The following is a 20,814-nucleotide window of genomic DNA, read 5'->3' as shown; positions in this document are numbered from 1 at the left end:
CACTCTCCAGTTTCCAGCCCAGGGACCCTGTAGATGGCTGCTGCTTGCAGCACCCCCTCCAACTTATCTGTAGATCTCCCTGGGCCAAATCCCCATGGCCTCAGCACCCAATTTGCCCTTGCCTCAGGGCCTCAGCCTGCGGATCCCTGCAGCACACCAGGAGCTGCCTTAGCTCCCTGGGTCTCTGCCTGCAGCACTGCTCTGTCCTAGATGCTTGCTGCCTTCAGCCTGCAAGGCAGCCAGTCCTCCCACCTCCTCAATCTCCAGGGAGTGACTGAAGCTGATCTGTTCTGCAGCCCTTTTTATATGGGCCAGCCCAGCCCTGATTAGCTGCCTCCTGCACAGCCTCCCAAGGGCTCTATTCACCCCTTAGAGCCCAGTGTGGGGTAGGTGCCCCATCACACACCTTCCCCACTTAAGACCAACTGCTGGGATTGGGGGTGGGGGTCATCTCCCCTGCTTCCTCCGCAGCTGTGCTCGCAGGGTGTCCCTCTCCTGTCTCAGGTTCTCCACTAAGAGGACCAATTTGTCATTCTCCTCCGTGGTATTCCTAATTTTCCCTGCCTCTGCCTCTGTGCCAGCTTGCTCTATTCATAAGGCCAGCTCAGTAGCTTTCAGCCTCTCCCATAGCCCTGGCCCTTGCTCTGCTGGCTCCCCCAGTACCCCTTCTCCCAGGGTCTGAGTTTCCAGCTCCCTTTGATTGGTCTCTGTATAAGTCCCCACATCCTGCTGGATGTCTAAGGGACTCTTCCTTCTCTCCTGTTTCTCCTTTCTCTCCTGCTCGGCCCTTTGGCCTTCTCCACCATTTTGGTGCACCCCCTCTGGGTATCTGGCACCTCTTTCTTTCTCCCTTTCCCTTCCTCCTGGCTTGGGTCCCCTTTCTCATCCCCAGTCGGGATGCTGCCCTTCCCTGAGCTCCTGTTCTGTCAGTGAGGGCACTGCCTCTTCACATGCCCTGGTTCCCCAGAGGTGAAACAAGCATCCCCCCTTCCTGTTCTCTTCAGAGGTCATGGACCTTGGGGTGTCCCTGCTCTCTTTCCCTTGATGATAGGCCTCTTCTCTTCCTGATAGGGGCACCCTCTCTTGAAGTGTCCCATCTGCCTACAGGCATAACACTGCCCTGCTCAGGCTTCTAGTCTGATCCTGGGACCTGGCTTCTTGCCCCAGGCTCTCTGGCCTCTGATCACCTCCTGGAGGGTCTTGAGCAAATAATGCTGCTCTTCTGCTAGTTGCCTCAGGCATTCCTGCAAGTATCTCTGTGTCTCCCTGGAAAACCAATGGCAACAGTGGGTCTGCCTCACCAGGGCCTGAATCCCCCCTTGGTTGCTCTTTAACCCCCTTCAGTGGAAGCAACAACTCCGAAGTCCATCCTGGGAAGGTACACCTGCCTTCTGCCAAAAACACCTCTGTACACAGCAGCTCCATAGTCCCTTTATTAGTCTTCCAAACTCCCCTTCTATCAGGGCAGCTGCCAAACAGTCTGAGTTTCTCACTCTTCCCTCAGGGGCAACCAAATGCCCGCATTCTCTACCACGTGTGCCAGGGTGCAGCTCACCACTCCAGTGCCTCCTGCTGGCTGCCACACAGATTAGCTTTTCTTGCCAGTGCACCACCTTCTGGTGGTGCCTTGCCGCTGTCACTTCTGTTCTGGGACCCATGTCACTCCCAGGACTGCAGCGTTCTCTTCAGTGACACAGCCCTCCAGCCATGTTATGCTCTGGGTTCCCCCCTTCTGGGGGGAAGTATCACAGTCCAGTCACTTCCTCAGTGGTGAGAGGGGGAGGGTACCTAGGCCCATCCACTAATCTGGGTCCTGACTCCCAGCCCAGGGACCCTGTTGATGGCCACTGCTTTCAGCGCTGCCTCTGACTCCTCCTTGGGCCACTTCCCCACGACTCCAGCACCCTCTTTGTCCATGCTTCAGGGCCTCAGCCTGCAGATCCCTGCAGCCCACCAAGAGCCGCCTTTAGCTCTCCAGGTCTTTGCCTGAAAGGCCTTATTAGAAATCCTGGGAGGTGGGCGGGTACAAGCCTGCCCACGTCTAAAGGCCCCTCCCCCAGCCTTGCGGGAGGGATCACTGGACCCAGGAACCAAATGAAGACAGGGGACAACTAAGGAATAACAAGGTCAGGAGTGAAGGTCACAGGTTCAAAACTAGGGATCCAGAGGGGGACACCGAGCAGAGAACACCCGACAGCACCCGTTGCTCCTCAAAGCTGTCTAGGGAGCCTCAGGAATGGGGGTGAACCGTGCCAGGTTACACGCCTGTGCTCATGGCTCCGTTAAAGAGCTGCCAACCTATATCCCCAGTGGGCTGTGGGACCAGGGTGGAACAGATATTGGCCCACCGGGGCTCCTCACTCTCCACAAGTGGTAAATAGTCCCGCCATTTGGTGTCAGGGCGGAACAGGAAGGTGAGGAGATGCAACGTGTGGAGCATGAGCATGTATAGTTGGTCCCTGGGCGCAGTTCAGAAGCAAACGGCTGCAGGGCATGCAGCTGGCTCTAAGTATGGGAATGGGGAGGCTGCAGGGGCTCGTGGAACAGGGGCCTGATAAAAAGGTCGAGAGGGCCCGGGGTGACGGGTGGGCGGGGAACGCCCTCTCACAGGGCCCGCAGCAGGAAGTCAAGAGAAATGGGCGATAAGGCCACCCCCACCTCCTGGAGTATGCGCAGGGTGGTCGGAAAGGTGGAGAGTCCCATGCACCAACCAAGTGCCCAGGGATCCACCCAGTCCCCCCTGTCGTAGTCCAGAAGGTCTCCAACCCTGGTGGTTTCTGCCAGGACCAACCTCCAGCGCACCGAGGGAGACTCCGCCACTTGCACACGTAGACCGGGGTTGTGTAGCAGGGCTCCGTGAGGAGGTCCGTCCCCTCGGTAGCCACAAAGGATCTGGTCACCAAAAAGAGCTTCCAGGTCTGGAGAAGGTCCTGGTAGAAGGCCAGCAGCTCAGAGAGGTCTCCCAGAAGACCCCTTGGGTGAAGAAAAAAGAGCTGCCAATCATATCGGAGCCCTCCGAGGTGGCAGAGGAAGGCGTACGTCAACATGCTCCATGCCAGACTACCTGCACCATAAAGGAGCCTCTGCAGGGCCTGGAGGTGGAAGACATGGACCTGGCTACGAAGACAGACCAGGCCCTGTCCTCCCTCCTCCAGGGGAAGACTCAGGACCTCTGCAGAGACCCAATGCAGTCCTGGCCAGAAAAACTCCAGGGCTGTCCTCTGGAGCCTAGCCAGGATCCCTGGGGTTGGGCTCAGGGTGTTGAGCCGGTGCCAGAGCATGGACAGGACTAGGTAGTTCAGCACTAGTGCCCTCCCTCACAGGAAGACACTGGAACAGTCCTGTCCATCTCTGCAGCCGCTCACCCACCCTGGCCTCCAAATCCTGCCAGTTCTCTCGCGGAGAATGATGTCTGGTGGAAAGGTAAACACCGAGATAGAGCAGCGGACCCACACTCCACCGGATGGCTTAAAGCACGGGTGGGAGGCAGCTCGCCTGCCGCCCGTCCCCAATCATCAGGCCAGAGCTCTTGACCCAGTTGACCCGGGCGGAGGAGGCTGCCGAGTAGATTGCCTGGCAGGCCTCCACCCCCACCAGGTCGCCCAGGTTCTGGACCACAAGGAGCACGTTGGCAGCGGACGCTGACAGGACCAGCTGCAGCTCCAGCTCCAGCTCCCGAAGCACCAACCCTGTCAACCTCCAGCAGAGGAGACAGAGGAAGGGTTCAATCGCCAGAGCACACAGCTGACCCGAGACGGGGCACCCCTGCCGTACTCCCAGCCCGAAGCTGACCGGCTCGGTCAGGGTCCAGTTGAGCCTGACCAGACACTCCGCGTCAGCGTACAGCACCTGGAGAAAGCCCACAAACTGAGGCCTGAAGCCGAACGCTTGCAGAGTGCCCAGGAGATACCTGTGATCCACCCTGTCGAACGCCTTCTCCTGGTCCAGGGACAGGAGGGTGATGACAGACCATTCCTATGCCCCAGCTCCAAGAGGTCCCTGACTAAATACAGATTGTCAAAGATGGTCCAGCCTAGGATAAATAAATAAATTAATGGAGATATCTTATCTCCTAGAACTGGAAGGGACCTTGAAGGTCATCAAGTCCAGCCCCCTGCTTTCACTAGCAGGACCAAGTACTGATTTTGCCCCAGATCCCTAAGTGGCCCCCTCAAGGATTGAACTCACAACCCTGGGTTTAGCAGGCCAATGCACAAACCACTGAGCCATCCCTCCCCCTGGTGTACGTCTGATCGGGATGGACCACGTCCACCAGCACAGACCCCAGCTGCAGGAAGATGGCCTTCGCTACGACCTTATAGTCCGTGCTGAGGAGCGAGATGGGACACCAACTCCGAAGGTCACAGGGGTCCCACTTCTTTGGAAGCAAGGCGAGCACAGGTCGCCTGCATGAGAGAGGGAGGACCCCACTTTTCAAGGACTCAGCTCAGAAGGTGACTAGGTCCAGGCCTAGGACATCCCAGAACACGTGGTAGAACTCCACAGTCAGCCCTTCCATGCCCAGGAATTTATTGGTGGGCATGAGATGGAGGACTTCTGAGAGCTCGGCCAGAGAGAGAGGCAGCTCCAGCCAGTTCCGGTCACCTGCGCTGACCATTGGGAGCTTGGTCCAGAGCACTCGGCAAGCTTCGGGATCGGTCAGATCTGGGAGGAAAGGCTCACGTAGAAGGCCCTGGCCCTCCTGCGTATCTCCTCCAGATCCGTGAGGGTGGGCACCATCCTCCACCAAAAGGCAGGTGATGTACTTTTTCGCTCTCCTCCATGGGGGGAGGGGGAGAGGCAGAACTGAGGTTGGGTAGAATATTCTCTGGGTTTGGTTTTTCAGAGCATGGAAATAGGGGGGAGGTTAAGGCTGAGCCAAGACCTTGATCCTCCCTTCCCAGAGTTCTGTGTCTGGGGATTGTAGCCAGGGGCGGCTCTATGTATTTTGCCACCCGAAGCACGGCAGTCAGGCAGATTCAGCAGCATGCCTGCAGGAGGTCTGCTGGTCCCGTGCCTTTGGCGTTCCCGCCACCGAATTGCCGCCAAAACCGCGGGACCGGTGGACCTCCCACAGGCGTGCCACTGAAAGCCGCCTGACTGCCACCCTCACAGCAACTGGCAGGCCGCCCGTAGTTTGCCACCCCAGGCATGTGCTTGGTGCACTGGTATCTGGAGCTGCCCCTGATTGTAGCTGGACCCCTGCCTGGGGGCTGTGAAAAACTACAATATTCTCAGGTGTGTGTCAGTAACTGACTGTTACAGCCTGGCCTCCAGGGCAAGGAGGCAGTGCTTCTATATCATGATGCCAACTTTTCCCAACCTAGTGGTAAAAATTTCCCAAATCTGGTGAAAAATTCCCAGATAAAGTTTTTTACAGTGCTTCTATATCCTGGGAAATTTCCCCAAACCTGGGAATTTGGGAGTAAAACGTTTCAACTTGTGAAATTGGGAATTTTCATTCAAAACATTTTACTCAAAAATTCCCCAGGATATAGAAGCACTGCAAAGAGACTGGGTGGGTTTTCCCCAGGGGCTTTCCGCTACACGGCCTCCCTGAACTCAGCGCCCTGCTCCCCGGAAGGTACCGCAGGGGTGAGGGCGGCTGGGCTCGACCCAGGGTAGGGGAACGCAGCATGGCTAAAGGCAGGTTCAAAGCATCTAGCTCCCGCTAGGGCCCGGCAGAACCCAGGCGGCTCCAGCCCTGAAGGGCGCCTGGCACCACCGCATCCACCTCACTGCAAGGCGGGGCCAGTGCCTCCCGGCCCTTTAAGTCCCTTCCGCCGGCACCGCCCCCGTCCCCGGACGCTGACATCAGCCCTCAAATAGCCGCGCGGGGTGGGTGCGGTCCCATCTCATCGCTCTAGCTCCAGGCCGTCGCCAGCAGGTCAGAGCCGTGCCGGGGATGGGTGGGGTGCCGTGCCCCCTGGGCCGGGGCTGCTTTATGGAGGGAGGTCAGGGCCGGGCGCGGGGGGAACCTGCCTTGTCTCACGCTCGGGGGTGAGTGTGGGGCCACTGGGGGCTGCTCCCGCTCTTTCCCGGCTGCTGTAGGTGCCGCGCTCCGGGCAGCTCCCCGCGGGACTGGGGAGTTCCCGTGGGCATGCCGGGTGGGTTTGGGTACCGGTGAAAGCGGCCGGCGTGCGGGGCTGTTAGTGGGTCCTGCCCGTCCGGCTGCTGGAAGCCGGTGCCGGGCCGCGCAGCAGGGCCAGGTGCGCTGCCTGCCCCTCGTGCGCAGCGAGTGTTACGCTGCAGTTCCGCGGGCTGATCGAGCGGGTGCGGCCCCGGCTTCCCACGTGTCAGACCAGCAGCTGGCTGACCTGCCCCGGGTCTGGAGCTGGGTTGAGCCCCTGGCTTGGTATGCCTGGGACCCGGAGCTCGGCCGTGCCACTAGGTGGGTTCTTAAAAGTGGTGGCTTTGCTCGGTGCCGCTGCTAGCGAAGGCTGCCCCAGGACCCCCTGTTTGCAGGCTCTGGGCGGGAGGGTGCTGTTAAATCTGTCACGCTGGAGCGAGCGCACCAGAGGGGAGCTGGATGGGTGTGGTAGCTGCTTCGCCCTCCCAGAGATGGCCACTGGCGAAGGCGCTAGGGTGCTGTGGGGAAAGTCTGGGTCGCTAGTGCAGAAACTGCTGTCTCATCGGGGATCGTGACCCCTCTGCAGCCGGCTGGCACTAGCAGCGTGTTGCTACAACAAACTTATAAATCAGGGGACTTCTGCAAACTGGCTGCTTGTGCTGCTGCTCCTGGCGCCAGGCCTGCTCTCCTCCCCCTGCCATGAGCTCCCCAGCTTGGCAAGCAGCACAGTGGTTACAAAGGCCGGTGCGGGGCTGACGACTTCATGCTCAAAACAGTCTCCCGGCCTGGGCTCTTTTCTCTCCAGAAAAGGAAAAACTAGCAGTGCTTCTGGGTCTGACCCAATTCCCTGGACGCTGGTCCCTTTCCAGGACTCTGCTTCTAAAATGGAGCAGCGGAGACATGTGAGGCCTTTGCCCTCCCCTGAGGGACCTGCCACTTAGAACAGCCACAGCTGGTCCCTCAGGCAGGCTAATGCTGCTTTGACCCAGAGTGCAAATAATGGGTGAGCTCCCCAGCTCTTAAGTCCTTTCCCTCCAGCCGTGGCTGGTCAGGGTGTGGCCATGCCTGGCATCCACTCCGTAGCCTACTCTTGGGCAGTTGTGGTGTGAGGTGGCTGAACTTCATCCATAGCCTCCAGGCTGCTTTTCTCAGGCTGTGGTGTGAAAATTCCTCACTGAAGAGCTTGGATGAGAGGCAAGGAAGGCCTGGTCTAAGGCAGTAGTTCTTAACTAGGGATGCGTGTACCCCTGGGGGCATGCGGAGGTCTTCCAGTGGGTACATCAGTTCATCTAGATATCTGTCTAGTGTTTGAACAGGCTACACAAAGCACTAGCGAAGTCAGTGCAGACTAAAATGTCATACAAATAGTGACTTGTCTATACTGCTTTATATACAATGCACTGAAATGTAAGTAGAATTATATTTATATGGTGGAAATGAGAAAGTCAGTAATAGTCTGGCTGTGGCACTAGCGTTTTTATGTCTGGTTCTGTAAGCAAGTAGTTTTTAAGCAAGGTGAAGTTTGTGGTATGCAAACAAATCCAACTCCTGAAAGGGGGATAGTAGTCTGGAAAGGCTGAGAACCAGTGGTCTAGCAGACAGTTTGTACCAATATAGCTGTTCTGGATAGGGTGGGGCTCTGCAGTAGTTAAATCAGCTGTGGATGCTGTGCTGCTGGTTTAGAGGTGCCTCCCCTGCTGGCATAGTTAGTCTTGTATGACCAGGCTGCAGCTGTCCCTTGTTATCAGTAGAACAGCAGCTACTGGGGTTGCATAGTGGCAGTGGTTCCAGTGCTGTGTAGATCGCTCCTGTGGAATGGCCTCCTGAGCCAATGAAGCTGCTGTGGAATTGCACTGGTCCTAGCATGGGGGTGTTTGGCTCCAGGGTTTGTCCTTCTCCAGCACTCTGTGCAGGATTCTGGGGGCAGGGAGAGGGTATTGCAGGTAATGGATGAATGGGGGTTAGAGCAATCACTTTGACCCTTTATTGGCCCCTCTTGTGGGACAGCAGCAAATCCAGATGGGTGCTTGGGAGCAGGATGGGCTCTCTGGTCCCAGCCCTGCCTTTGGCATGGCTAGCAGAAGGAAAAGGCCTTGTCCAGCTCCCAGTTTGGCAAGCTCCAGTGTCAAGGTACAGCAGGTCTGGGCTTGCGAAGGCTCGGGGGAGGGCGGCAGCATGTCCTGGGGCAGCAGATTAATAGTGTGTTAACAGCCTGTGTTCTTGGGCTGGAATGTTTTATGGGAATCTGCTCACAGCTGAATTGAGGGCCTCCATAAAGTGAAACTACCCCATAAAACAGCAGCTGCTGTTCATGTGAATCGACCTGCTGCTTGCTGGCACCACTCCAGGGGCAGGCAGAGCTGGCATTTTTATTCCCATCTGTAATGAGCATCTCTCTGCAGCTGACTGAGCCCCTGAATTGCGGGGGGGGGGGGGGCGTCTAAAGTTTCATGAGATGCCGATCTGGCTTGTGCCTCCTGCCTTCACCACATCCTCCTCTGCCTCCAGGGTGCTCAGTTCTGGAAATTGCAGGTTGGAGTGGCTCCTGTCTAGGGTCCCAGAAGAGCTCTGCTGGGTGGAGGTGCTAATCCTGGGCAGCCCAGCTCTGAGCAGGGAGAATCTGCAGCAGGGGGAGGAGAGACTCTTACCCCCTCCCCCCCCCCAGTAATCCCTACTGCCTCCCCCACTAGTCCATCTGCAGCTCCCCCTCAAGCCAATAGGCTCCAAAGAGCTGACCTGAAAGCCAAGAGAGCTGCAGTGTGCATGGCTGAGTCTCCTTATGGCTTGCCTGCTTGGGTGCTGTGGGCCCTCCCAGCTGGAGCCAAGGTCCGTGCCCTCAAGAACATGGGCTGGAAGTGAGTGGATGTGGGGGTGGCAGGAGGAGGGGTGTGAGCAGTGTGGCTTCTAGGGTGGGACCTTTTCTCCCTCCTGATCTCTTCCCGCCCCCCCTCCTCCCCTTGGCAGTCTCAACAGCTGAAGCTGCAGACTCTGTTGGCTCCTCTTGGAGTTACTACCTTTGAACTGCAAAAATATCAGCATCCTCCAAGTAAGCCTGCTGCACCCCTAACCACAAGGCAACTCCGCAATCCCCCTCCCTTTAACTGCCACTTATAGTATCTAGAGAGAACACAGAGAAGATTGATAACATCAATTTCTTACTTAAACTGCAGAAGTGGGAACACTGAGCATCCTTAGCTGCACACAGACACTGTCCACATTTGACAGTACTGTGGAATAGCTAATCTTTAGACCCACACTTCATTTAATCTGCTGCTTTTTTGGGGGCAACTGGCAAATCCATTACAAAACCGGCCAAGCCAGTCTGGCACCAACCAGGTGGTAACCCTAGCTCCTCCCCTTGGGCTCTTGGGGGTGCGGGAGTGACAGACTAAAACAGAGCTGGTCCAAACTCCTGGGGAGGAGAGCGGGGTGGCTTTCCTTCCCTGTCCTGAGCTGCTGCTCCCCAGCCAGGCTCTCTGCCCAAGGGCCCAGCATGGGGCTTGTACCCTCTTGCTGGCTTGCTCCCCTCCTTGGCAGCTCTTAGCCAGAGCCCTTCATGTGGGGTGTCTCTGCACAGACACATGCCTTGTGGAGCCCTGTACTCTGGTGTGCCCACATGAACATGCTGCCCTCGTGGGACCCAAGCATGGCAGTGCCCCTGCACTTTTGGTGCCCTTGGGTCTGTGGCTGGCTTGTGTTCTGTTACCATGGCAACACCCCCAGGGGACCTGCCCACACTTCCAGGGGGTTTCCTGTTTGTGGGGATTTCAACAGCAGCAACTCCCCCTCCCTGCTCAGATTGTGGGGGGGAGGGGGGGGGATCAGTTCCTCTGAGGGCTTATCGCTTCCTGGCCACCTGGGTGCTAAACTCTGGTGGCTGCTTTCTGCTCTGTGGGATTCAGTAGCATCCTCTCCCCTCCCCCAGGGCTGGCTCTCTTGTCTTCCAGCCGACTCCATCTGTGGCAGGAAATCAGGCCTGTCTCCACCAATTTCAGTTACTGCTGATCCTTGGCCCAGAGCCCAGTGCTGCTAATGCTCCTGGGGAGCTGCCTTTCACAGCCACTCCAGGCTGGGCCTGATGGCTGCCTCTCTGCAACCACTCTCCAGAAGCTCAGCTACCTCTTCTGTGGCTTTCCAGGTAGGGCCACTGACCTGGACATGGGCCCTTCCAATTCCCCTTCATGGCTTTTCTGGGGCCTGTCTTCAGAGAATCCTTGCCAAGAGCCTCTGGCTAAGCACCAGAGTCTGTCCCACTAAACTTATGGGAAGTGGGGTGCTCTCCTTCCCTCTCAGCCCTCTTGCTGCTGTCTGAGCCCTGGTGCAGGCCAGGCCCCACTTGATGTTGCTCCAACTCTGCAAAGCTTCACTGCCGCTGGTGAGCAGAAGTGGGCTCTGACCCTTTAGGGTGCTCGGCCACCCCTCCTGTCTGCCAAGGACTGATCCAAGGCTTGGCATGGGGGTGGGGGGCTCTGGGGACAGCCCTCCTCAATCAGCTTCTCAAAGTGCCTGCAGGTCCCACTTGGGGGCAGGTGGAAGCACAAATAAGTGAGTGAGGGCATGTCTGTATCCAGAGAATGTAAATGATGCAAACAAATCTCCAGCCAGCTTGTGGGTTCTAGCAGTGGCTGCTTGCAGCTACCTTGCTGCCTGGATGGGACAGGTGCTGCCTCCTCTGCCCATGTTGCCAGTGAAGGGTGTGGCATAGCACGCTGGCTTGGAGGCAGCTGGCCCAGTCCCACTGTGCAGAGTGTCCAGTTTGCTGCCCATGTCCAGACTGAGAGAACAATGAGCTAGCGTAGCCTGATGCTCTCCAGACAACAAGATCCTGCTGGGACCCAATTAAAGCAACATTTGCCTAGATTTCAAGACCAGAAGAGATGGTTGTGATCATCCAGTCTGAGTGACTGCTTAGCACAGGCCAGAGCCTCCCAGCCAGGGATTCCTGCCTCCAACCCAGAACTGCCAGCTGAGCTCAATTTAGAATCTCCATGTGATGTCAAATCCCCACATCCCTTGCCAGTTTACTTAGTGGCTAATTACCTTCACTTAATCTGCTGTTGCTTTTCCGTTAGCACTTTGCTGATTTCAGTTTCCAGTCATTGGCTGAGGTTGCTCATCTGGCTGGTTAGATCTTTGGGTACAGGATGTTGCCTCTGTCGGTGTTTGAGCACTTTGTGAAGCTAAATACAGTAAAGCTTTATCTGGCATGTTGGGGTGTGTGTGTGCCAGTTAGTCAAATTCTGGTTAACTAAGAATTATACTTGCCAAGGAAGGGAGTCTGGGTGTGGGAGGGGGCTCAGGGGTGGGGTGCAGGAGGAGGTGGGGGGCATAGGCCATGTACAGAGGTAGCACCCCCTTTCATCATGCTTCATGACCCTCCTGTGTGTGTATCCCATGTACACATTGAGAGTACATGTTTGGGAAGCGAGCCTGGTGAGTAACCAAGTCCCTGCTCACCAGCCAGCTGCCCAGCCTGCAAGGGCACCACATCCTCTGGTCCTAGATATGACCATGCACTTGGCTGCGTGGCTGAGGCAGCCTGGCTCTAACCCTGCCTGTATTACACCGGTGGGCACACTCACATGGCTGTGATGGCTCACAGGTAGGGACTATTCTGGGAAATGAGATGATGTAGGTTTCCTTCTTCCCTGACATGCTGGGACAAAGCTGCGTTGTGCTGTCAGCTCTCACACCTGGCAGGATGAACTGGAGAATTGGTGGCACCAGCTCCTCTCCTGGCTCAGGTCCAGTTTATGGCCAACTGCTGGCCTGGCATGTACCAAACAGATGTAACCCCTACTGTAGGGAAACCAAACCCTGTCTAAGCAGAAATAGTCTCAGAAAAGTATCCATATAAGGGCTGGACTGGGCAGACTTCCCACATGCCCTGGACTGTCCTGAGCTTGAGAATGTGAAACTAATGGAGGGGGGGGGTGCAGAAGTTAAACCTGGCTCAGTGAGTGGGTGATGAGCAGTGAGTCAGGCAGCATCTGGCCTCCCATTAAGTGGCCCCTTCATGGTTCAGCAAGCATGTGCTAGAAAGGAGCTAGATCTGCATAAGGGCTGAGGAGGTGCTGGCTTCCTAGGAATACTGCCTGACAGTCTAACCTGCATGGTGCAAGTGTGGGCATGAGATGCTCTCTGCAGAGCTGATCTAATAGGGAAGGTGTCTATTCCCAGTCTTGGAGATGGCAGGGAGTCACCTCCTAGCAGCGCTGCCCCAGGTCTTCCTTTCTCTCTTCTCTTCCTTCCCCCTCCCCACCAATGGTAGCTGTACACTTGTGCTCCTGGACTGCATGCCACAGAGGAGTGTGGTGGACACCAGGCTGCAGTGACTGCCTGGAGCCTGGCTAGGGCTGACCTGGGAGGAAGATCATGGCTCTGCCCATCCTGAGTGAACTGGCTGCTGTTGCCCCCTAAACAGGCTGGGACCCAGGGGTGAGCTAGCCCACTCCTTGTCTTGAGTGCTGGTTGGGAGACCTGCCTAGAGAGTTGGGCTTCCTGCACAGGGTGGTGGGGAAGGGGGAGACAACCCACCCGCTGCAATGCAACCTGAGGAGCTTCTGGAACAGGCTGTGACAGGACTAGCCACGTCTGTTTCCCACCGTGTGGGTGGTTCTGGCCAGCTGCACTGAACTGGAAGGAGCTGCCTGCAGCATAGAGGGCTGGGAGTTGGCATGTGGCAGGGAGGGGCTGGAGCCCTCAGGGCTGGCTCCTTTGTGAAGGGCTCCCAGCTGGGTGTGTCTGCACCCCCTCAGACTGGCTCTCCTGCCTCACACCTGCCAGCTGTGGGGAGCTGCAGAGGCAGGGTGTAGACCCAGAGCAGCAATTCCACTGCTGCTGAGCTGGGTCTCCCCCTCCAACCTGTCAGCCATGCAGGCACCTCGCTGGGGGCAGATGGTCTCTGCCTCAGTAACACTGGCTCTGTGCTCGTGGATGGCAGCCAATGATGCACCTGATGCAGGGGTGAGCACTGACTGTGGCTGGGGTTTAGGGGACTGCAGAGGACAGGCAGGCAGGGGCCATCGATCAGGAGGGTTGGTAAGTCTTGTGCTGAGGGAACAGAGCCAGTGGGATGGCAGGCTTGTACTGCAGCTGCTTTCTCAGACCACTTTGGGGGTGGCTCAGACCTTCCCTTGTGCCCAGCTAGCTGGGTGAGTTCTCCGGGGAGCTATAGTGAAACCCAACAGCCCCAGGCCTGATGGGATCCACAGTGCTGGGGGTTCAGGAGATTACTGGCTTCACCCCCACCCTGCCTACTCAAGTACCTCTGGAAAGAGCATTTCAGGCCACCTTAGCACAGAGGCTCAGGCCCCTTCCCCAGGCATCTGTAGCCTGGTGGTGGGAGGGGGGTAGAGTGACTGGCTTTCAGCTCTGGAATAGTGCCCCTCCCTCCTGTGTGTGCCTGGGAGCCCCTGCCTGGATGGGTGCATGTGCCATTCTGTCTAGGGGAGCACTCTCACCCCTCCCATGCTATATTGGCACCAGACCTGCTGGGGGAGGGCCTGCTTCCTGCCCCAGGAACAGTGCCCAGAGCTGCAGCATCCCTGGCTTGTGGCATCCTCTCAGCTACTAGTCTCACAGTGACACTGAGGGATAAGGCGGGAGGCTGGAGGGAGCCAAACTACTGACAATCTCCAGACTTGATTAAATCGCCAAGTTGCTCAATAGCAATTGTCCCTGGCTGGGAGTGATTCACCCCTCCCCTCCCCCGCTTGAGTCTGGGCCCCAGAGCCATTTCCCAACCCTGCAAACATTCCACAGGAGGAGTGGGTGCAGGGTCCACTAGGGGCCTTGTAAGGCCCACTCCATAGTGATGGGTGGGGTGGGGAGCCAGCTGCTGGGTGCCCCTGTGTCTCTGGGTTGTGCTGCTCCCTTGTTCAACCAGCTGAGAGTCAGGATTATAAGGAGCTCCCCCTGACTGAGCTGCTGGGGAAGTGGGCAGGGAGCAGTGGGGCTCTATAAATAATGGGGATCCCTGGAAAGGCCTCACTCCCATCTGGTACCAGGGCAGGGACCAGCAAATGCTGACTATTTCCTTCCCAGCCAGCTGCCTCGGAGCCTCTCCTTGCAGAATGGCTGGGGGAGCTGAAATAACACCTTCCCTGCCCCCCCACCACTTCCTGCTCCCAGGGTGGGGCCTGCCATGGACACTGCCGAGGGGTTGCTTGGATAGGAAATGCCCTGCAAGGGTGAGAAGTTGCTGTCCAGGAAGTGCTGGTGCAGCATCATGGTGGGGGCTGTTGGCTCAGCCCTGCCTCAGGGCTGGGGAGGGGAGGCTGGCCTGGCAGGATTGTTTATTGGGGCTTGTCTGCTCAGATCTCAGCCAGAGGCAGCTCCTGGTTTAATCTAGAGGGTGGTGGCCATTGTCCTTTCCACTGTGTCCAGCATGGGCCAAAAGTCCCCGCAAGGACCAGCTCAGCTGGTGTCTTGCGTGCCCTCTTCCCGTGACTCTGCTAGAGCTGCCCTGCAGGCATGGATGGGTACCCAGGCTTGGCATACCAAATGCTGCTGTTTGCTCCCTCCAGGAGTGTCAGCAGAACTGCCCATGTTCACATCCCTGCAGGGGCCTGCCCAGCACCACCATCAGCCTTCTCCTCAGCTCCTGGGCATGGCCCCCTCTGCCTCCATCTTGCCCATGTGCTGCAGATGCCTGGGTCCTGTGTTGAAGGCCAGCAGCTGCTCCATTTGCAGCCTGCACCTGGGGCAGAGCTTGCGGCTTCACTCCCATGTTGTGAGGCAGGAATCCTAAGTCTCTCCTGGCCAGGAGAGCCCTTGGCTGAGTGCAACATTGTATGGCACCATGTGCAGTCTCCCTCTGCTCCTAGCAGCTGTCACTGCCTGGCCAAGCAACACTCCCCTGCTCCAGGTGGCGATGAGGTCTCCTGGCTGAGAACTCCAGCCCAGGCATCACCCAGAAGTGCAAGCATGATTCAGCAGTGGTGAGAGGTGGAGCAATGGGGTGGATTGTATCAGAGTTGCAGCTCATTCATCCCTCTTCCTCCCCAAAAGCCTGGTCCCATCTGAGACAGTAGCCTGCCCCCAGCAGGCCTGGGCAGAGGGAGCAGAACAAGTGGAATTGAGATTAGGGTGACCAGATGTCCCAATTTTATAGGGACAGTCCTATTTTGGGTCTTTTTCTTATATAGACTCCTATTACCCGCCACCCCCACCCCCGTCCTGATTTTTCACATTTGCTGTGTGAAAAATCCCTAATTGAGATTGACCATCCCAGCAAGTAGGGAGGGGGGCAGCACCTATCCCCTTACATGGGGTGTCAGCTGAGAGTCAGTGAAGGGCTGGACTGGCAGCCCCAGCCAGAGGCTCTGCCCTGGCCTGGCTGCATTTGTCCTGGGGCCCTGGTTTAAAGTCTGAGTCCATATAGCAGCCTGTGGGGCTGGGCAGCTGCCCTGCCCCTGCCGAACAGCTGCTGGGCTCCTCAGGCAGCTTGGGGCTGGGCTCAGGCCCTGGCACGTCCTGCTTGGCCCCAGCACATAGCTGCGTTCCAGAGATTAGGGCTGGAATGTGCTTGGACGGCAGGGCTGTTGACTTTCCTGATACGGCACCCAGTGTATGGGGTGGGTGGGAGAGACTGGCTCCAGGACAGGCTCTTTCCCACCATCTGGAGAGAGCCTGGTCCCCAGCTGCAGCCAAGGCAGCAGCAGCTTCTTTTACAATCCTGACCCACCATGTTCTCGTCTAGCCTCCTCTCCTGCCCCAAATCCAACTGCCCTGACCATGCAGAATGGGCTTTGGCCCAGGGAGGGGGTTTGGGTGGGGTAGGGAGGGGCTGACATGCTGAATCTGAATGCCTCTGACCAGAGCTGACCCCACAGTGCCCCAAAAGCTGAAGGGATCCAGTCTTGGAATAGCAGAAGCAGGCACTGGGTGTGGGGAGGGGAAGCCATGTCTGGAGCCATCCCCACCACATAGCGTGTGAAGTCTGACCATCCCTCAAAGGAAATTCCAGCAGAGCTTCCTTCCCCTGGGGTAAGGGCCTTCCGAAAAGGCAGCCCTGAGCTGGGGGAGGGGCTATACTGAGTGAGGGAGCACATCCCTCTGCCCTGCACCTTGCCAGAAGGCAGAAAGTCTCCAATCAATGCCCCTGACAGTCAGCTCTAGGGTGGGGCCTCCCTGGGGCTGGGAAATGCTGCTGTACACTGGATCAGCAGCCAGGGAACTGTAGGAGAGCCTCCCTCTTGCTACTGGTGCTGGCATGTCCCATGCTGTGGGGAGCTGGCTGCTGGGAGTGTCTTTGGAGAGACCCTGTTGGGCTGGTGCTGGGCACTGGGGGGTGCTCAGTGACCCACTGCAGTGCTGTGTTGGGCAGAGTGATGGGTGGGTGGCTCCATGGAGTGTTTCTCTGTGTGCAGTGATTGGTCTGCGGGTGGAACCTGGGTGCTGGGCTTCCCTCTGCAGGCTCAGACCACTCCCAATCTGACTAAATGCAGGATGGGCTGTGGGTGGGTTGGCCCCAGCTCTTATTGCTGTCTGCTCCCAGCCAGGGGATGTATGGGGCTCCCTCTATCTGGAAGGTCCACCAGGTGGGGCCAGCCCTGTCATGGTGTGTGCCCCTTGCAGACCCTGGGGAAGGGGGACACAGCCTGGCAGCAGCACTTACACTGGGGCTCAGAGCTGCAGGGGAGGGAGGAGCACTGCTGTGCTCTCCCCTCTGGAGAGAACAGGGTGTGGGGGTGCATGCAGGATGCTGTGCTGGGGACTAGGCTCAAGAGCTCAATGAGCACAGGATCTCCTCCCTGCTGGCTTGATGAAGTCTTGAGCTGGATGGGAGATGCTCAGCACCACAATCACAGGCCCAGGGCTCTCCTCCCCACCAGGAAATGGGCCTAGAGCATGTGTGCCTCTGCTGGGAGTGGACAGGGCTTTCCAGCTGTACCTGTGTAGAGTGGTGCAAATGCAGATCCTTCCTTGCCTGGCCTGGGTGCCCACTGCTCGTGGAGCTGGCTTGTGGGGAGGATGCTGCAACCCCTCTGACCAGCCCCAGCACATGTTGCTCCTGCTCTGGGGAGACCTAGCCTTGGGACTGCAGAACAGAGCTGCCTCCTGCAAGCAGGGGAGGTCTTTCCCTGGCCTTTGGCAGGTGTGCCCCACTGTAGTAGAGACCCCCAAACTCAGAGCGGGGGGAATGTTCTCTGGGCAGCCTCTAATCCACAGCCAGGATCAACTCTGCCCTGAGATGCCAAACAGTGGCCAAAGGGGCTGGGCCCTTGGTGCCAGTTAAGTCTGGCTGATGGCTCCTGGCTCCTCCAGCCTGTGCTGCCATGTCATGGCTCAGACTGTAGAGGGCACCTCACTCACCTGCCCTGTCTGTGTTGGCCCTGCAGACACTGCACCGTTGCCATGGCAAACAGGGGACCAGCCTATGGACTCAGCTGGGAGGTTCAGCAGAGGATCGACAAGCAGTACGATCCAGAGCTGGAGCAGATGCTCACCCAGTGGATCCTGGCGCAGTGTGGGGACATCCAGTCACCTGAGCCCGGGAAAGAGAAATTCCAGGAGTGGCTGAAAGATGGCACAGTAAGTATCACTGGGGTTGGAGGATCCCCCATGTGCCCCACCAGCTTGGGCTTTCTCACATGAGCTGGAGTGTCCCTTCCCCTCCAGAGAGCTGGAGCCCCAGGCAATTCCCCCTCCTTGATGTGGCAGTGAGATACAAGCATCCTCCAGGATCTCTGTGGGGGCAGCACAGCTTTACAGACCAGAGGCACCAGGTCCTCCCTACTGCCCCTTGAGCCTCCCCCAGCAGGGCTGGAGCACTCCAGGGCACACGCTGGCTATGCTGAGCTAACAAGGGATGACTCTGCCCCGAAGGAACTCCTGCAGATGGTCCTGTCCCCAGATACAGGGTGCTGTGGAGACTGCTATTGAGACTAGCCTAGAACACTGGCTGAGTCCTGGGTTTATCCTTGTCCTTCCTGCCCAGGTGCTCTGCAAACTCATCAACAGCCTCTACCCAAAGGGCCAGAGGCCTGTCGCCAACACTGATCCCTCAAACAAGGCCTTCAAGCAGATGGAACAGATCTCCCAGTTCCTGCGGGCTGCTGAGCAGTATGGCATTGCACCCACTGACATCTTCCAGACTGTGGACCTCTGGGAAGGTAGGGAGAGCTTGGGGGTGGGGGGAAGGGTTGGCCTGGCACATAATTGTCCTGGCTCCTGTGGTAGGCTTAACCCCTAGCATGGGGATGAGCAGGGAACCTCTGAGTTAGAAGCTCCACATGAGCAGCCTGCTCTAGATCCAGCCCTTGTACTGTGCAGAAATCCAAACTCTCCCCCTTCATGGGGTCTGGCTTCATCAGCAGAAAGCTGCCTCCCCAGATTCTGCTTATCCTGGGGATCCTCCTCCAAGGTGACTCAGCCCATGCCCTAGATCTTCGCCCACATCCCTTGTATCTGGGTGGGGCAGTGGGTCTCCTGCCTCTGAGTTAGCAGAGCTCATTTGACCCTTTCCCAGCAGGCTCCACAGCTGCTAGCGGGGGTCAGCAGATGCTTCTGCTGAATGCAGCCAGCCTGGCACATCCAAAGGCTGTGCTTGGACCCAGGAGAGGGGGATGGTATTGCCACCATTCTCTGGAATAGCTGCTTATCTTGAATCCTGGCCAGGGCTCTGGGCCAGAGAGCGTGGGGGTGAGATGAGCAGCAGGCCCCACTGGCAGGTAGGGTTGGGTTACTGACCCCCTCCAAGTGCTGCCTGGGCTCGCTGCAGAGGCTGGGCTCTGTGCTGAATACACCTAGGTCAGACCACAGCACGTCACTCACAGGCTCTCTGCCCTGCCAGGAAAGAACATGGCCTGTGTGCAGAGGACCCTGATGAACCTGGGGGGCTTGGCTGTCACAAAGCAAGATGGGTTGTTTGTTGGAGACCCCAACTGGTTCCCCAAGTAAGTAGCTCTTGAACTTCTGGGAGTAACAGAAAACCAGCCCCTCAGGCCAAAGTGGTGGGTGGTCAGGCCAAGCAGGCGTGGCCCAGCCCAGGGTGCAGTCGGGTTTGGGTCTTCCTGTCTCTAGCTGACTTGAAGCCACTGGAAGTGGAGCTGGGCAGCCTCGCTGTGCAGGAGCCACCTCTCCCAGCAGGAGGACTCGAAATGATGCAAGCACCTTCCAGTGCTCTGCTGCCCCCTTTCCCCCAGCCTGCAAGAGGGACTCTGGGGCTCAGACTGTGACTGGCTTGGGGATTTGGCTACATGGAAGCAAAGTGACTTAGGTCTCTGTCACTCTACAGAGGGACAGGATGTCAGCTCATCCAGTCTGACTGTCCTGAAAGGTCGTGTGGTGTAGCCAATACAATGAAGGCAGAGCTGTCACTGGGCCCCACTCAGCTTCCCTTCCACAGTGCAGTGTGGGCCACTTCTCTTCAATGCTGCCTAGCCATTAGGTGCCACCCAGGTGCTTTCCCTGTGACCTCTCCGGTCTGACTCATGTTTTCCTCACCCCCAGGAAATCCCAGGAGAACCGCCGCGACTTCTCTAAAGACAAGCTGAAGGAGGGTCAGAATGTGATTGGGCTGCAGATGGGCACCAACCGGGGTGCATCGCAAGCAGGCATGACAGGCTATGGGATGCCACGCCAGATCCTCTGATCAGCCCAGCTTGGCAGCACTCCCTCTCCACCATCCCTTCCCCCTCCTCTCTAGGGTTTAATATATTTGTCTACAGTCTAGAAAATTGGGGAGTGGTGCCTTGAACACCCCCTGCAAACCACCACAGTGAAACCTGCCAGGGCCTCGTGCCCTGAAAGTCTGCATTCAAAGCTCCCCATCCCAGCACTGGGGGGCCCTAGCACCCAGTGTGCAACACTGGGGACAAGACCCAGAACTCCCCCAAACTGTTACAGAACTAGCGTGTAGGGACCAAACTCCATTTCCATACAGACCAAATGACAGTCTAGACTGACATTGGGACCAATCAAGGCTACCCCCTCCCACCCTTCCATCAAAGCAGAGTGCCAAAGCCATGGCTGCTAGCCAGATCTCTCCTCCCTGGGGCTTGGGGCTCTGTCTGAAGCAGCAAACCCACTTCTTGCATTCCAGATACCCAGGCCAGTGGCTCTTGCTGATCTGTCAATAGTCTTAGGACCAAAAATCTCCCTTGCAGGGCTCAGTCTAGCTGTTCAGCTGCAAGACCTGCTAGCAAGTGTCTTGTGTCTAATCCTGTGCTTGTGCTGCAGAGCTTTCTGTATTGTCTCAGAGTAATTCTCCTGTGCTAGTAACGAAACATGTAACATGATCCAGGCTCCAGTAGCTGGGATGGAGGCAGAATGCTGCCCAGCTGGGGCTGTGAAGAAAGGGCTGCAATACCCTGCCCTGTCGCCCTTGGGACAGGGCATTGTCAGCCAGCTGATGGTCTGCCTTCAAGGTTAGGAGCAGCTGTGTGCTGGGCTCTCACCATGGGTGGAGGAGCTAGGAAGTGCATTGCACCTGGAGCTAGCCCCACTGTTACAACAGCATTGCTCCTGGCTGACTTGTGGCTTGACCCTAACCCTAGCTGGTCCAGCAGTGCTACATGACCAGCTCTGGAGCTGGGCCATAGCTGTCACCTGTGCTCTGATGACTTTGACTGTGGAATGTATCTCTGAGGTCACCAATCAGAATAAAGGTCACCCAAATCTTGTTTATAACCCTGAGTCCTTGTGTGTGATGAGAAGCCTGGCACAAAGCAGTTGGGGGAGGGGCACTAGGCAGCTCATGCAGGGTTGGCTCAGCTGGCAATTCTTGCAGATGCTGT

General features: G+C 57.5%; 1 protein-coding gene across 1 annotated transcript; it reads left to right on the top strand.

Moving 5' to 3' along the window:
- Positions 1–5,738: 5,738 nt before the first annotated feature.
- Positions 5,739–20,707, top strand: TAGLN2 (transgelin 2). Its single transcript, XM_034756529.1, has 5 exons — positions 5,739–5,887; positions 17,416–17,608; positions 18,015–18,189; positions 18,870–18,972; positions 19,529–20,707. Exons 2-5 carry the CDS (start codon positions 17,432–17,434, stop codon positions 19,668–19,670), a joined length of 597 nt encoding a protein of 198 aa, XP_034612420.1. The 5' UTR covers positions 5,739–5,887; positions 17,416–17,431; the 3' UTR covers positions 19,671–20,707.
- The last annotated feature ends 107 nt before the right edge of the window (positions 20,708–20,814 follow it).

This window comes from Trachemys scripta, chromosome 24, assembly GCF_013100865.1.
Source record: "Trachemys scripta elegans isolate TJP31775 chromosome 24, CAS_Tse_1.0, whole genome shotgun sequence".
In the NCBI taxonomy this organism is placed as follows: Eukaryota; Metazoa; Chordata; order Testudines; family Emydidae; genus Trachemys; species Trachemys scripta.
The sequence above is the reverse complement of the archived record's forward strand: the minus strand, read 5'-3'. Positions and strand labels throughout refer to the sequence as shown.

What these genes read in the sequence shown, in the direction of transcription:
- TAGLN2 (XM_034756529.1), top strand. Translation starts at nt 17,432, where the DNA reads ATGGCAAACAGGGGACCAGCCTATGGACTCAGCTGGGAGGTTCAGCAG. An exon ending in AGTGGCTGAAAGATGGCACA is followed by an intron (nt 17,609 to 18,014) that starts GTAAGTATCACT and finishes CTTCCTGCCCAG; the next exon opens with GTGCTCTGCAAACTCATCAA. An exon ending in GACCCCAACTGGTTCCCCAA is followed by an intron (nt 18,973 to 19,528) that starts GTAAGTAGCTCT and finishes CCTCACCCCCAG; the next exon opens with GAAATCCCAGGAGAACCGCC.